We start from the raw sequence: 16951 nt of genomic DNA, 5'->3' as shown, positions 1-16951 counted from the left end.
AGAATGAAAGATTATCTGTGGAATATTACTGCCTCAGCATTTGCCTAAGTGATCCAAGGAAACCACAGAAAAACTTGGACCAAGGCAGGCGGACCCGGAATCGAACCGGCGTCCTCCCGAATGCTAAGCAATGGTCTAAACCTCTGAAGTGCCTCTAGCATCTAAATAACACTTCACAGACAGCGCGTTATGGGCAGGTGCATTGTCCTGATCCACGACTTGTTTTTCTCCGGTCGTTTCTTACGAACTCCCTCCCGCAATGATATCAAAACATTCAAATAGTAAGTTTCGTTTGCAGTTAGATCCTCTAGAACCTATTCAGTCAACATGACGCCGTTAATGTCGAAAAAAACTATGAGCATGGCTTTAAATTTTGATTCCGGCATCCGTGATTTTTTCATTCTTTTGCGATGCAAGAATTTTTCAGTGCATGGATTGCAGCTTTGTTTCAATATTCTACTGGAATATCCATGTTTCATCGCAAATGATGATATTTTCTATCCATTCAGGCTCTTCAAGAAAATCTGACAAATCTGTTGACGGACGAGCTTTTGGTCGAGTGTCAAATTTTTTGGGACCAACTACGCATAGACTTTCTTCATGTTCAATTGGTCATGTAAATTTTTCTGGCCGTTTTTTGATCGGCGTTTGCAGTCTAAGCAATCATCCGAATGTTTATAAAATGACCTCTGCGCACAATTTCATTGATTTTGTAAAACTATAATGAATATCGCAGGTCGCAAAAATGTTAAAAGATTATTGGTTGCTATGGTCTAGAAGCACTCGTAAGGCCAATAGTGTGAGATGCACCTTTTAGAAATGTATTTGTACCACGTTAAAGAGTTCCAATAATGCATAGGTGTATTAATTTTCGGTAAATGTTTTGGCTACGAGATCATCGGCGATTGTGTGCATTGTCTTGCGGCGACCCGCCTGTCTCGTGCTATTTCACGTCACATCCCAAAGGTCTCGAGATGTCTAAGGCAGAGAGCACATCGTCAGCCTCATCGATGAGCCAGGGCGTGCTTTAGGGACGAAACACCTTTTCTGACTTTTCAGTAGACAACGACATATCTACATTGGTGACCCCGACAACGAATAAAAAACACAGCCTCTCTATTATCTTCACATCCTCCACGCTGGATACAAGCATACACTGCGAATCCCACAAACGCAGCTCGCTCAAACTTCTCGCATCGCATCTCGACGATCATCGCATACACGCACGGCAACACGCCCCGCGTCTCGCAACACACGCACGGCAACATGGTCCGCGTCTTTCAACAAACGCATGGAAACGCGCCACGCGTCTCAAAAAAGAGCGTGGAGAATTCGAAGATCCATGACGACTCCTTAACCTTGCTTTTCTCGCCTTCCGACTTGACATCTTCGGTATCGCCTCTCCTCCTTCGCCCTCAGCGAAACTGTGTGGAGAGTAATGTGGCGACCCGTTTGTTTCGCGCCAGTTCGCGCCACACCCCACAGGTCTCCAGATGTCTAAGGCACAGAGCACGTCGTTATCCTTACTGATGAGTCCAGGCGTGCTTTAGGGACAAGACATCTTTTCTCACTTTTGAGCAGACAATGAGATATCTACAGTCTGTTATTTGAATTTTTAATTCTTTAACCGTAAGGATAATAATAGAGACTGTAGTAAGTAAACAAACTAAAAAAGACACATCAATAGTTACCAAAAACAGTCTCCTGAAAGAACGAACATACATTTTGCTTCGCGTATTCTTGTTTTGTATACCTTAATTAAATTTTACCTTCTTTGACCAATTTTATCCCAGTTTCGTGACGTGAACATAAATTGCTCCCAACGAATTCTCGTTTCGTACCCTGTGCTATATTAGCCTACTGCTTAATCGAATGACGGAATGAGTGCTGTGGTCACGTCCTTCGTTTTGTTTACTGGCATGTAAAATAGGAAAAGGAACTGAAACGATAATTCTTCACGCAATACGAGGGTGGATTGATAAGTTTCCGGCCTGACCAAGAAAAACAAGGTTTTTAAAAATTTTTTTTTTTTATTTCTCAACATAATCTCCTCCAAGGCTGATACATTTCTCATAGCGGTGTTCCAGTCTATTAATGCCATCTCTATAGACTGATTCGTCAAGCTCCTCAAAATAACCATTTACAGCTTCGATTACTTCTTCATTGTCCGCAAATCTCTTACCGCCAAGCCATTTTTTGAGATTAGGGAACAGAAAATAGTCACTCGGGGCTAGGTCTGGAGAGTAAGGAGGGTGCGGCATCAATTCAAACTTTAGATCGTTGATTTTAGCCGTCGCAACGATTGACGTGTGCGCTGGTGCGTTATCGTGATGAAACAAGATTTTTTTCTTCGCCAGATGAGGTCGTTTAATTTTCACCTCGTGGCTCAAACGTTGCAATAAGTCTGCGTAGTATTGACCAGTGATAGTATTACCCTTTGCAAGGTAATCAATGTATATAATACCTCTTGCATCCCAAAAAACAGTAGCCATAACCTTGTTCGCCGAAAAAATTGTTTTTGCCTTCTTTGGAGTTGGTTCCCCTGGTCCAATCCACTGTTTAGACTGTTCTTTGGTTTCAGGAGTGTAGTGGTGGACCCACGTTTCGTCAACGGTTACGAATCGACGCAAAAATTCGCTTGGATTACGCTTATACAATGACAAATTTGCGGTAGAAATGTTTTTTCGAATCAATTTTTGGTCGACTGTTAGCAAACGCGGCACCCATCTTGCACAGAGCTTTTCCATATGCAAATGTTGGTGCAAAATATGTTGCACACGTTCATATGACATCTTACAGGTCTCAGCTATCTCACGCACTTTCAATCTGCGGTCTCCCAGCACTATTTGATGAATTTTTTCGATCATATCTGGAGTTGTGACCTCAACGGGGCGTCCTGAGCGAGGCCCATCAGAGGTGCTCACACGACCCTTTTTAAACTCGGAAACCCACTGCTTAACGGTTGAATATGACGGGGAGGATGTCCCCAGTGTTGAGTCCATCTCTTTTTTAATTTCCTTCGGCGTTAACCCCTTCAAATAAAAGTATTTGATGACAGCACGATTTTCCTGCTTTTCCATTTTTACGAAAACCACAGAGGCGTCTTGTTCAGCGTGCTGTCAAACCTACACTAGCAAGGAGATCGGGCTGAAACTATAGCTACAAGCTATCCAAGGATGGTACTATAGAATGTCACCTCAAGGTAGGCCTAGTGGCGTCATCTCTTGGTTAGGCCGGAAACTTATCAATCCACCCTCGTATACCTACGAAACCAGGTTGAATCATGTTGCTCACTGCTGAAGAGATTTCCTCGTTTGTAGAAATTTATTTTATTTTTTCCTTTGTATACTAGGTACTGTACAACATATACTTGATCACAAAATGCAACCTCGAAAGACTAGGGTATTTCTGAAATAAGTAGTAGGGGAGCAGGGGCTAGCTGAAACAGGTGCATGTAGTAACAAGCTTTTTTTACCTATACTATTACGTAAATACCCGTTCTATCATATGAAAGCGATCAGTATCCCGCGGTGCTGTGTAGGCGCTCCAATAAGACCAGGCAATTTACTGTTTTTTGTTTATACAAAATTGATTATTGTTGATTTAGCAGTTTTTTATTCATTCGAATACATTTAGCATTTGTTTACTTCGATTTTGTTGACTGTAATTTTATACCAAATAAGAGAAATTTTTTTATAACCGTTATTTCAAAAAACCTTGCAGTTACAAGTTACAACATACCCCTTACTGATTTATCATAGTAGAATGAGTAAAAAAGAAAGTTTTAAAATCTGATTCAGAATCTGAACTCGAATAATGGTTTTGTTTAGCTTGTGGGGAATCTTATGAAAATTCAAACGAGGAGTGAATGCAAGATATATATGTAATGTGCAAAATGTGAGCACATGTAAAATGTGCAATAGGAGATAAGATCTCATTTGTGTGTCTCAACTGTAATTCCGATGAAGACTGATTTTACCTCATTTAATCAAAAAGCTGATTATTTAAGAAGTTGAGATTTTGTTATTGTAAATGGATGTGAGACTAAAGGTCCTTTATAGTTTAAAAAATAAGAAACATATTTTGTTCATGTTTGAATATTTTTCTATTAGATTAAGAATAAAGTCTATGTCTGTTATAAAGTGTTTAAAGTTTTTAATGCTGTTCTAGTTTTCTTGCATTTTTTTTTGTGTTAATCAAAAACGCCCTATATATAGTATACGTTTAATAACCGTATACCATACACTATATCTAACACAATAAATATTGTACTCGTCTACCTTCAAAAATGTTTATTTTCATGCTATAAGTCATCCAGATATTGACTAATTCGTTCAGTTATTGGTGGTAATGAGGGGTAGGTATAGGCCCTGCACGGAAAATTTGCAGTAAATTTTTTGCTAAACTATTCGTTGCATGTAAAAAATTGGAGATCATTTTTTTGGGGAATTCCTGTTTCATTTTTGTAATGACCTTCATTGACCTCTGAGCCATAGAAAGCGCAATATTCACAAAAAACCGTTTTCTATGAACTTTAACCATGAATAATTTTTCAAGCAATAGTGATTTCGAGTTCCACTCTTAACATTTTTTTCAAAACACTAAAAAAAATTAGTTACTAAGTTTTTAGAACATGAAAACCTAATATTACTGGGCTACATATATATTGTAAAATTACAATTGCAAAATTATTTAGTTTAAATCCTGTGATAATTTTTAAATTACGGTAATGAATTATGCTTTAGAGGGCTGTAAATAATAATCTTCACGAAATTCGCTTTGCTTTAACTCATCCTGCTGATTTTAAATAATGCGCTATGTGTGGGACATCACAGTAACCGAGTTCCGCCTCTTTATTCCATAGATGGGTTTGTTAGCACACCACGAAGATGAAATTGGAAACATCTTTCTTACACTGTAATAGGGAATCGATAATATAAATCAAACACGAGCGAATTTTATAGAAACCGCAATATTTTTATTGCGTGTGAATCGGTTTTCTCAAGTTGCGTCCTACCGCTTTTCGCTGTTGGTGTGATAAGTATATTGGATTATACATAATATACAATATACATATGTATATATATATATATGGTTACGATTGTTAATATTCCGCAATACCGTAATATCAAATCACTGAAGCAAGCAAGTAAACTCATGGGTCCTACAGCTTGTCAGGTTGTTTTACAATTTAATTTGTAAATTCCATTTCCTAGTATTTCTTATCTTGAGTCATTTACAACTGTACTATCTTTCAGCTGGTTCCCTACCTTAATCTCAATAATTTTCTCTCCTCTAAACTGTCTTCCTATTTCATTTTTCTAAAATAACTTCACTTATGATTTCGATCTCGGTTAATTACTACCTGTTTATAATTCATCTCCTACCAGTTTGTTGTTAACAGTTGTTTTTAATTAAATTGTTATCGTTGTTAGTACCTATTTGTTTTATTTAATTGAATTCTTTATTTATCTTCATTTCTTTAATTTTCATTTGATATAGAGTAGCTTTAATTTCAAAGACTATAATGAAATCCAGATTAGTAAAAATAATAACAACCTACAATCTGATAAATAAACTAAACAATTTTGGTCGGTAAATTGGTTATATTCTTAAAAAGATAGGAAGTTGTAACAAATATCTTATGATGTGGCGAATAATTCCGCTCGGAATTCAATTGTATTTCTTAATTACGGAAATCCATACGGAGGTGTATAGATTGGTTCTTCAATGGGCAACAATAGCCCATTTCCATTCGATCCTATTGTATGTTTCACAATTAGTGTACAATCAATTTGAACAAAACCACAGCATGCAGAATACATCCATGAATATACATAGATATATTCACATTTAGGTTTCTCGACTTATTCTAGTAAAATCCTGCTTGAGTTATGTCAAAGTTTACCTTTAGAAATAATACATGTAATATGAAAAGAGATTCAAGGCCAATAGTATTTTTGGTTTGAAAAATAGTGGTTACCTGGAAAGTTTTCCGGGTGTTTTGAAAATTGGTAATTTTATAGATTTTGATGTGCTCTTTCCGAATTTCGACTTCGCCACCTCGTATTTTTGCCGCTCGCGCCGCCATATTGGAAAATTGGCGCCAAAAAGCAGTTTTTTGACAATATCTCCTTTCCAACTCATTTTACGATAAAAACAGTTATATACAAAATGAAACTAGAGACAATTACCTACAATTTATGTATCTACCTTTTTTTCATAAAGTTAATAGTTTAAGCGTACAAGCGCCGCAAAGTGTACTCCAACACGCATTTTGGCCAAAAATCTCATTTCCACACCACCTTGAGGTAAAGTAAGCGGCGCGTTTTTTTTTAACGTGGTATCCCAACACTTTTTATCAAATAGACGACATAATTTTAATATGGATGATTTAGAAAAACATTTAGTTTTATATTGTTATAGTATGTCTGAAGATAACGTTAGTTGGTTTTTTTGTAAGTTATGCTATTGCAATTTAAACAAATACAAGTGTTAACAGAATTTCTTTGTGTTTTATTTAAAATTAATAATGCATATTTTGACGATTTTTAAAGCATATTTGCATGCATATATTTGCTATTTTTTAGTGCATATATTCAGAACTTTACTGATGATTCAGACTAAATATTTCTATTGAGCTCTACCAAAACACGCGTTGGAGTACATTTTGCGGCGCTCGTACGCCAAAACTATTGACTTTATGGAAAAAAGGTAGATACAAAAATAGTAGGCAATTATCCCTAGTTTCATTTTGTATATAACTGTTTTTATCGTAAAATGAGTTGGAAAGGAGATATTGCCAAAAAACTGCATTTAGGCGCCATTTTTCCAATATGGCGGTGCGAGCGGCAAATATACGAGGTGGCAAAGTTGAAATTCGGAATGAGCACCTCAAAATCTATAAAATTACCAATTTTCAAAACTCCCGGAAAACTTTCCAGGCATAACTACCAAATGACTATACTACAAAGAGGGTAGTAATTTCTTTATTGAATTATAGGGTCAATACCCACATTTCGCCTCTTGTTGGGTGGCTTTATAAAGCTAAAATATTTATACCTAAATAATAGTTGTAATGGAAACTTACTAGGCATAAAACAGAAACTAACATATTAGCCAAAATTAACGTTATTTACAAGATTCCATGCAACAACTGTGACTATATAGGTTAAACAAAAAGACCGTTAAATACTAGGCTACGAGAACTCAAAAATGGTCATCATTCCATTATAGCCAATGCATATAAAACTGCTTTTTTAAAAATTACAAACTGACGTATGTTTTGTATTCCATGGAATGCAAGAATGCCGTGGATTGTTTTCGAAAGATCCTTCATTGGTAAAATATAGGGATGAAGTTTCTACAAAAGACAAAATCTTCTCTAAAAGATTAAAGTTTCAAAAAATTCAAGTCTATTAATTTCTGCTACAGTTTTGTTATGGTTCTTCAGGGTTCCGTCGACACCATCAGATGTTTGGTGATCCCTTGTTGTGCCCTAGTTCAGAATAATGTGTGAATTACAAGATTTAAAACAATTTGCTGATGGTTTATTTATTTTTCTGGTCAATGTATATACATATTCTCTACCAATATGTAAGATAACGACAATCCTCATCTCAAAATCATGCAACATAATCGTTATTCTTGCTATTTTTTATATGGAGCCACTAGTTTAGGTTTTTCTATTTCAGTCCATTTTTGACTACATAAAACTGTAGATATTATTCATTCATTCCTGTACAGTACTTGGGTTTGGGTAGTTGAACGACATAGCTTATAGCTTGAATAGCTTTTACAGTTGATTTGCAGAGGCTCCTAACAAATTTGGTATATTTACTACAAAATTCAGAAAAGTAGATGCAACCAAACTGATCTGAAGGTTTAGCCGGCAGGAGTTTGGTAAAAATACCCTCTCGTTTGCACTTTGATTACTTCAGGTGAATATATAGCTACCGTATAAATAACGGCGGTATCTATCCTTTCAATTGAAAGTATCTGATCTGGGTACCTGTTGCTGGTATCTCAAGGCTTTACCTTTTTAACTGGAGTGTTTAGTTTGTTAGCAATTTACAATTTTAAACTTTCTACTGAAGAACTCATGGTTAGAGAGGAGGAAGTACATGTAAGTACTTTTGTTATTCCGAACGGTCATAAAAATAGAGACACTGCACTCACAGTGACTGTTCTTCACCCACCTTACAATAGGAATAATGCTCCACAAAAAAAAGAAGTACTGTAAACCGGACAATGTCCGAGAAAACAAAAAACAAACTACTACTCTACGCCTGGACTAGTGATAAATGTCATGTTCAGACAGTTTATTGTCTACATTTCTGTATTCCTTTGTTGACACATATTGCTTGTTCGGAACTCATAAAAGAATTTACAATTTCATTTATTTTTTTGTTATCACGTTTTATTTTATGCGCCTGCGTCACCCTCTTATTACCCACGTGGAGCGATTGCGCGAGTGGTTGACTTGAGTTGGGTGCGATCGGTTGACATGTACCTTTCATTTACAATATTGAATAAAGTTGATTTAAATTTATACATTGATCATTCCCTGCAAAGGGTGGTCCTTCAAATCAATAAATACAGAGAAGAGTTTACAGTCTTCAGCACTGAATTTTGTCCCAAAACAATTTGAATAAGTTACTAATATCACAAAGTAAATATAAAGGGTCCTACCACTTTTGACGATCATAATCACTGTCAATTTCTTCGATTAAATAAATAAACAAATTTGAAGGTTTATTTGTTTACTTGTTCGAGACCAGATTTGGCGAGTTCGTACCCTACCCGCGGCGGACCGGTCACAGTATCGGGATAGAGAGAAAAAACAATAATCATGTAGGAATAACTAACATTTGTTAGGTTAGGTTCGCTGTTTGCTACTAGAACTAAGCGCCTTCTTAATTTTAAAACAAGCTGTCCTACGTTAGCGCGTTAACCTAAATCTTGTTACTCTTTTTTTGTTTTGGAAGTAAAGACTTCATTGCACTTAGTTTAATTAAATTGTTTAAAACTAAGTTGGATGTGGAACTAAGGACGCGAAAACAGTGAAGGCAAGATTATGCATATATAGCTAACCGCAAGTATGCCAACTCGATTAGATCTTTCCCTGAGAGCCAAATCTTGAATGAGGGGATCTGTCAGCTTGATCTTTTCGCTTAACAGCTCGTAAGGTCTAATAGTCGGAAACATGTATTCTAATACAGCATCAAGACGTTTCTTGAAAGACTCTTTGCTTAGAGTTTCACCCGAGCTCCTAAAAAATATAAAAATAAATCACTCAAATCAATACGTAAGTCCATTATACATAAGTTGCTGAATATTTAATGCCGCAATGTTTTTTAATTCAGCTCGCATGATTGCCGGTGCGGAATTCAGATTTTCCTTACAAACTTTTTTAAGCGTTAAGCAATTATATGATGAGGATACCATGGATAGAGAAGGTTAGAATGAAAAATGAATGTATTAGAAAGAATATGAGAACAAAGGACTTTATGGAAGTTAATAAGAAATAAATGGGATAGGATAGTAGGACACCTTCTCAAGCATGAAGATCTAGTCAGATACGTATAAGAGGCAGAACAGGAGTTAGAAGGAGTAGAGGTAGACCTAAATTAGATTACTGTTCACAAATCATTAAGGATGTGGGATGCTCTAGTTTTAGGGAAATGCGAAGATTAGCAGTCTTAGTACTGGTGACCTTATGATGATGATGAAGTAATTATATACTTGCTAGAATTGGAAGGATTATCGATTTTTAATTATTGTCTAACTCTAGTTGTGTACACAGTTAAAAATAAGTGTAGGTAAATTTACAAATATTATATTATATATAAGAGAAATGAGTGCTGCCATCTCAGGGCAAAGTAGTATTACATAGGTAGTATCAGCAATTTCTTACGCTGTAGTGTACGATGTGTTGCATATCTATTTACAAACAACTCTTAAATTTAATTTTTCAAAAAAATTTTTAACACAAAGTGATTAAACAAATTGTTCACAAAAGTGAATTTCGACCACTCGAAGCAGTTTCGAGAGCTCACAGTGACTAATAGGGGGGAAGAATTAGTTACTATTAAAAAAAATATTGGAGAATTACAATTTATATGAATTCTAAAAAGTGTGTAATTTTACAAATTCATTGAATTAGTCAAGTACGAATAGTAATTTTACAAAACTAATTTGTAGTAGTGATGACAAATGTCTTCAGATGGCGTTTAATACTATGTCTGCAGGTATTTGAGAAACGCTATTTTAAGGCAGCTAGTAGACTAGTCGATTTTCAATCGAAACTTACCGACCTATTAGTAAAAAGCAAGTTTGAAAATTACGATCCACTGCTGAGATGTAGGTTCAGTTGAACAAGTGGATGTCCTAATTAAGGAGGACTTTATCAATGAACTCCCTATTAGTGGTAATTTCTAAACATTGCAAGATAGCGTTCACCACGACTGGTAATTTTATAAATCAAGAAGTTATAACAACAATATTAATAGTGTAAGATCTCAGAGCCGCCAAATATTACTTATGTTCTGAGTAACAAAATGGGTGCTATAGAATAGTGTTAATATGTACTTTGACGAGAATCAATTTACAGATACTATGTGTTAAAGGTATGTAAAAGTATTACTACTGCCAGAGTTCACAAAAAAATCGTAATTTTCTTATAGTCTTCTTAAGTATGATACTTAGGGACGTATTTCAATACTTTTTGTTTTGTAAGCAGCCAGACCAATTGTATAGGCCAGACATTCCACAGACACAATTAAAATGTCGCTGTAGGTGTAAGCACGTGCGGTGTTGATTATTACTGTTCATTTCAAGAAGTTAGAGATATACCCCTTCCCTTTATTAGGATGCGCTGTACCATAATTCCAAATTCAATCATATTTGTCCGCAGAGCTTCTTTCTCCACCGATCATTGAGCGAGAACTACACAAAACCGTACAGTGCCAATTGCAAAATTATTTAAACTGCATCGTTAAAATTTAAGAATATGCTTTATTTAAAAGCATATTTAGCCAAAAATAATAACAAGTAAATTAAATTAACGTTCTACACACCTATAAAACTTTTGCTTTGTTATCTGTTGTCAATTTATATACATTTTTGTTTTAAGAAATTGCTAAACATTTTCGTCTAGTACTGTACAGTTCTAGCCGATCTCCTAAGACCGCCCATCGAGAGCTCTGCTCGTTCAAGCTTGTTCCAACTATTTCTGTCTTGCTCACGCCTAGTGTGTGTTCTTTCTATATTCGCAGAGATTTCTTCAAGGTCACAATTCAAACAAATTGAAATAGACTGTAATTCTTAGCGTGTATCTTATCCGTTTTTTTACTCAGAAAATAAGTAATGTCTGGCGGCTCTGGGATCTTGCTCTATTATATTGTCTATTATTGTATTGCTTTGGCGAAAAGTTGAAGTAAAATTACGAATATTGATGATATATTATTACAAAACGGTTATGCGTTGTTTATTTTTTTTTGCAACAAGATTTTTTAACAGAGCACCTACAAGGTGTACGTTTCATAATAACCTTTTAAATATATTCATTTTGATAGTAAATAGTAAATTTGTTTATTATTATATTGGTCGCACGAAATTTCTTTAGTTCGTAATGCCAATCACTTTGTGGGAACTTATACGCTCTATTATTCATCTATTGAATATTTCAACAAATAATGTTAATGAAACAAGTTTCCAATTACTTATAGAAATTGTGAAAACCGAAAACAGCTTCAAGTAGGTAGAATGTGGAAACGCAAATGATTAATTAATAGCACTGAAAATAAATAAAGCAAAACAAAAGCCTTTCTCAAGAAACTCTAATCAATTTGTATTGATAGATTCATTAGGTGAAGTGGAGCCTAAAGCAAGAAGAATCCATTTTAAGAAAAAGTCGTGTCGTTATCTAGGCGACTTTCCTAGATTACAAATTCTTATTCTTACGAAGGTTGGCATGCCCATTCTGATACATTTAAGTACATTAGAAACTTATTCCTAGTCTAGTAAACTAATTAAGCAAACGTGTAAAATTATTGTGACAATCCTAAAATGTAGCATCGTGCTACAGATGGCGTTTGCTGCGCCATTTGTGGTATTTTCTAAAACGCATTATTGTGACAATATTCATTCCAAGTAGTAGATGGCTACTCCGCACATATTAAATGCGCAATCAAGTCAAATTCATTAGCAATTCCGTGGCAAGGATAGAATGCCTGAATTTATTTGTTACTGTTATGTGGCGTCTAATTAAACATTTCAACCAGTTTGCTTGCCGATTTTTAACAATTCTGTACTTAGACTACTTCAGCTAGGTACTGCATGTAATATTTCAGTACCTGCAAATGAAGAAACTGCGATCGAAATAAATTATAAGTCCTAACGAAAAAAAAAAAAAAACTTTTGGGTGTTTCATTCCCACCAGCCAGTAATGCTGGTGGGCGGGCAGTCCCTCCGAGCTATGCCGGAAGGTAGGGCGGAAGGCCCTCTTCAGCCTGCTTTCAGGAATCGTGGGAATGGGTGGGTGGTGGTTCGGGTGAGAAAGATGAGACGGACGAAATGAAGACAGAAGAGAGTGAAAGATTATCTGTGGAATATTACTGCCTCAGCATTCGCCTAAGTGATCCAAGGAAACCACAGAAAAACTTGGACCAAGGCAGACGGACCCGGAATCGAACTGGCGTCCTCCCGAATGCTAAGCAATGGTCTAGACCTCTAGGCCATGCCGCTCGGTAAGTCCTAACGCTCGGTCGGCAATTGTGACTAAATCGCTGCCGAGACATGATCTGTACTGACTTGACTAACACTACCTGCTCTCATTACACCTTGCTTCCTCACGACAGACGATCCTACAAGATGCCAATACCTTTGGAATACAAGGTAGCGGATTTAAGTTCGGGGAATGTCAGATAATGCTACCCTAATACATCTTTCAGATCTCTCGATTAGTTTATGTATATCTTCAGTTAAAAAAAGGTTTTATCTATGTCTAAAAAATAGGCTGAAACTGTGTCCTTCACCTCTACATCGCTTGAAAATTTCTTCCCTCGAAGGTTTTTTTAATTTTTAGGAGTAAATAATAATCGCTGGGAGCTAGGTCAGGACTGTAAGGTGGGTGATTTAGAAGCAACTCGACTCTTGTAAACGAGCGCATTGTTGTGCAGAAGCAGGACACCATTTGTCAATTTTCCATTTCTTTTCTCTTTAATGGTTTCCTTTAACTGCTCCAGGATTACAGAGTAGTATTCTCCTTTTATAGAAACGCCTTTGTTTTTATAATTGATAAACAGGATTCCTTTAAACTTCTTGGGTGGTGTTATTACCCTTTCATGTCACTGAATGGACCAATACTTAGAGTTAAGTTCATAATAATGAACCCAAGTTTTGCCCCTAGAAAGGTTCAAAAGCGCGCGAGAACACTCCACATTGTTGTTTTTGCGACGGTATACTCCAATAATTTCTGCGAGCTGTTTTTCTTTAATCGAGCATCTTTCAATATGTACTAAATATTTAAAATTTTTGAATGGTCACGTCTATTAGTCGTCCTAGCCGTGGGTCGTCTTCAAGTGAATTCCTGTCTTGTTTAACGAAACAGTGTCATTTGTAAACCTTGGTTTTACCTAGGCAAGAATTCCCATAAACGAATTTCATTTCTTCTAGTATGATTTGAAGAGAGCTTCACTTGTTGATAAGGAACTTTATAGTAGCAAAGTACTCCATTTTCTCCATATTTCACATTTTTTCCTCGTTTGAGTTACTTGGTCGGCGATAGTACAAAGACTAATGGTTCAATAGCGATAACTCTTGGTTATACTAATAATAAATCAATTAACTCCTTAAAACTTAGCATTTACCCTTAATAACAAATCTAATGTCTCTTTTCGCGAACTTAAAAATGTACACTCGTACAGTATATTTCGGCTTTAGCGTCACCTAACGGACTAAATATATGATACATCGTAACGCTGGAGTGTTAGTGTAGTACAAAATTGCAATGCGAACTGAATAATTTCGAAAATACATTTTGCACAAGCTGTGCAGTCCGTATGGTAATTCTAACAAACGCTAACAAAATAAATTTCCAGTTTTTCGTTGAGCCCACCACCGTGTCGATAGGCGAAACTATCAGAAATAGCAACACCGTTTTAAGTATCCGTAACAACAAAAATCTGACTTTATATCCTAGTTCACTATTGTTATTACTGAAACCATCTCAGCCGAATCATCATCATAAGGCTTTTGGTCCAAAGACTGGTTGGACACGTACCTTCACAGTTTCCTATACTCAACCTCTTGTTAAGTCCTGCCTTAACGTCTAGTAAGTCTCCCACTAGTCCTTTATACATCTGAGCAGGTGTGCCAACAACCTATCCCGCCTATTGTTTATTGACTTTGGTAAATGTCTCAATTGGTGTTTAAATGTTGTGCAATCACTATGTGCTTGTGTATGTACGTGTTTAACGTGGAAACCATATCTTTGCATAGTTCTTGAGCTTCGAAAGCACATACACAAAAAGTAATCCCTCTAACCTATCTTATTTTAACCTAACCTAACCTTAGGCAATTTTTTTTTCGGGTGCGTTGTCTTACTATCGTAATCTAAAGTAACCTAATCTAAAACATTTTTCAGTAAGTTTAAAACAACCCACAGCTGAATGAATCAATCAGACATAAAATTTTAATTTTTTTTGTTTGGAGTTAACATTACATTAAGCAAACAAATACAGTGTTTTCGTTTCTTACTGTAACCCAACCTAATTAAACCTATCTTATGTTACCCTTAAGTGTCATTAAGTTACTTCGTGAGCGTATTCGTTGCCGTGCATTCCTTTTATTTACAGGAATATGGAAAAAATTTAAATTTAATTTTTGATTGATTAATTTAGCTAAAGGTACATAATTTGCAATCAAGTCGGAGGCGAGCATATTAATCGAGATATTAACCTTGACTTCCATAATGCCGTCACCTACTCATTCTAAGACTTTCGATATAATACTAGTTTAGTGTCTTTTGGTGTTACTAATATAATCAAATATCAAGAAAACACTAACATTAACAAATAACAATTAATAACAATAACAACAAATACACAAGTAACAAAAAGGCACAAGGAGTGAAACATACAAACGAGAACAAAGTGACAAAAAGAACAAGAAAACAAAACAGTAACAATAACAAAGACAACAATAAATTTGTTTATTATTATATTGGTCGCACGAAATTTCTTTAGTTCGTAATGCCAATCACTTTGTGGGAACTTATACGCTCTATTATTCATCTATTGAATATTTCAACAAATAATGTTAATGAAACAAGTTTCCAATTACTTATAGAAATTGTGAAAACCGAAAACAGCTTCAAGTAGGTAGAATGTGGAAACGCAAATGATTAATTAATAGCACTGAAAATAAATAAAGCAAAACAAAAGCCTTTCTCAAGAAACTCTAATCAATTTGTATTGATAGATTCATTAGGTGAAGTGGAGCCTAAAGCAAGAAGAATCCATTTTAAGAAAAAGTCGTGTCGTTATCTAGGCGACTTTCCTAGATTACAAATTCTTATTCTTACGAAGGTTGGCATGCTCATTCTGATACCTTTAAGTACATTAGAAACTTATTTCTAGTCTAGTAACCTAATTAAGCAATATTCATACCAAGTAGTAGATGGCTACTCCGCACATATTAAATGCGCAATCAAGTCAAATTCATTAGCAATTCCGTGGAAAGGATAGAATGCCTGAATTTATTTGTTACTGTTATGTGGCGTCTAATTAAACATTTCAACCAGTTTGCTTGCCGATTTTTAACAATTCTGTACTTAGACTACTTCAGCTACTGCATGTAATATTTCAGTACCTGCAAATGAAGAAACTGCGATCGAAATAAATTATAAGTCCTAACGAAAAAAAAAAAAAAACTTTTGGGTGTTTCATTCCCACCAGCCAGTAATGCTGGTGGGCGGGCAGTCCCTCCGAGCTATGCCGGAAGGTAGGGCGGAAGGCCCTCTTCAGCCTGCTTTCAGGAATCGTGGGAATGGGTGGGTGGTGGTTCGGGTGAGAAAGATGAGACGGACGAAATGAAGACAGAAGAGAGTGAAAGATTATCTGTGGAATATTACTGCCTCAGCATTCGCCTAAGTGATCCAAGGAAACCACAGAAAAACTTGGACCAAGGCAGACGGACCCGGAATCGATCCCGCGTCCTCCCGAATGCTAAGCAATGGTCTAGACCTCTAGGCCATGCCGCTCGGTACATAATTTTATACTATTGCCTTAGCTGATGTTGTTCTGATTTGGATCTAAAGGCCTAAAGTTTCTTTAGCACCAACGGCGAACTTCTTCAGGGGTCCTTTCATATCCAGTATCTTCCTTCCAGCAACTCCAACCGACGATGACCTTTAGACCTGAATCAGGGCAGCATCAGTTTAGTTGCTGATCTCTAAAGCCTTTAGTTAGTTTCAATTTTTCCTTAATTTTAGAATTAAAGCTAATGTAAGGGTAAAAACGGTTTATTTTCTATATCGATACCAAGGTTACGCCTTTTTGGTACAATTCTCTCATCATAAAGTAGGCTTCTGAGATAATAAATTGTTTCTTTTAGTATATGGCTAATAAATATGAAAAGAGTTTCCACATTTATCATTGTTCTGAAGTGACCTGAATTTCGCTCACTCCCCAACAAAAAATTCGCACCAAAATAAAACACATATGTAAAGCAATAATGTGCTTTTTAATTTGTGAAATGAAAATTGTATCAATATAACACGTAAATTCTACAATCAGTTAATTTTCGTTTTCTGTGCTTCCATTTCATAGCAGCGGTAGAAACAATTTCTTGTAAAATTTAAATCGATTGCTTCAACTATTTCCCGGTCCATCGCTGCCAAATTTTCTGGTAAAGCAACAGCCTGTAAACATGTGCCCATGTGCTTTAA

The 16951-nt window shown here is 35.9% G+C and overlaps 2 protein-coding genes across 2 annotated transcripts in view; one reads left to right on the top strand and one right to left on the bottom strand.

Moving 5' to 3' along the window:
- LOC108740077 (nitric oxide synthase, salivary gland) overlaps positions 1 to 16951 on the top strand; it is a 182566-nt gene that overhangs the window by 27075 nt on the left and 138540 nt on the right. The window lies entirely within an intron of this gene.
- The window catches only part of LOC108740086 (uncharacterized protein C4orf22 homolog), a 25845-nt gene that overhangs the window by 7918 nt on the left and 976 nt on the right, over positions 1 to 16951 (bottom strand). Inside the window, exon 4 of the mRNA XM_025980370.1 lies at positions 9094 to 9271. Coding sequence (XP_025836155.1) covers positions 9094 to 9271 — 178 coding nt within the window. The remainder of the gene's footprint in view (positions 1 to 9093; positions 9272 to 16951) is intronic.

The sequence above is a fragment of the Agrilus planipennis genome, unplaced genomic scaffold (assembly GCF_000699045.2).
Source record: "Agrilus planipennis isolate EAB-ADULT unplaced genomic scaffold, Apla_2.0 scaffold168, whole genome shotgun sequence".
Lineage (NCBI taxonomy): Eukaryota > Metazoa > Arthropoda > Insecta > Coleoptera > Buprestidae > Agrilus > Agrilus planipennis.
Note: the sequence above shows the minus strand (reverse complement) of the source record. Positions and strands in the feature narration are given on the sequence as shown.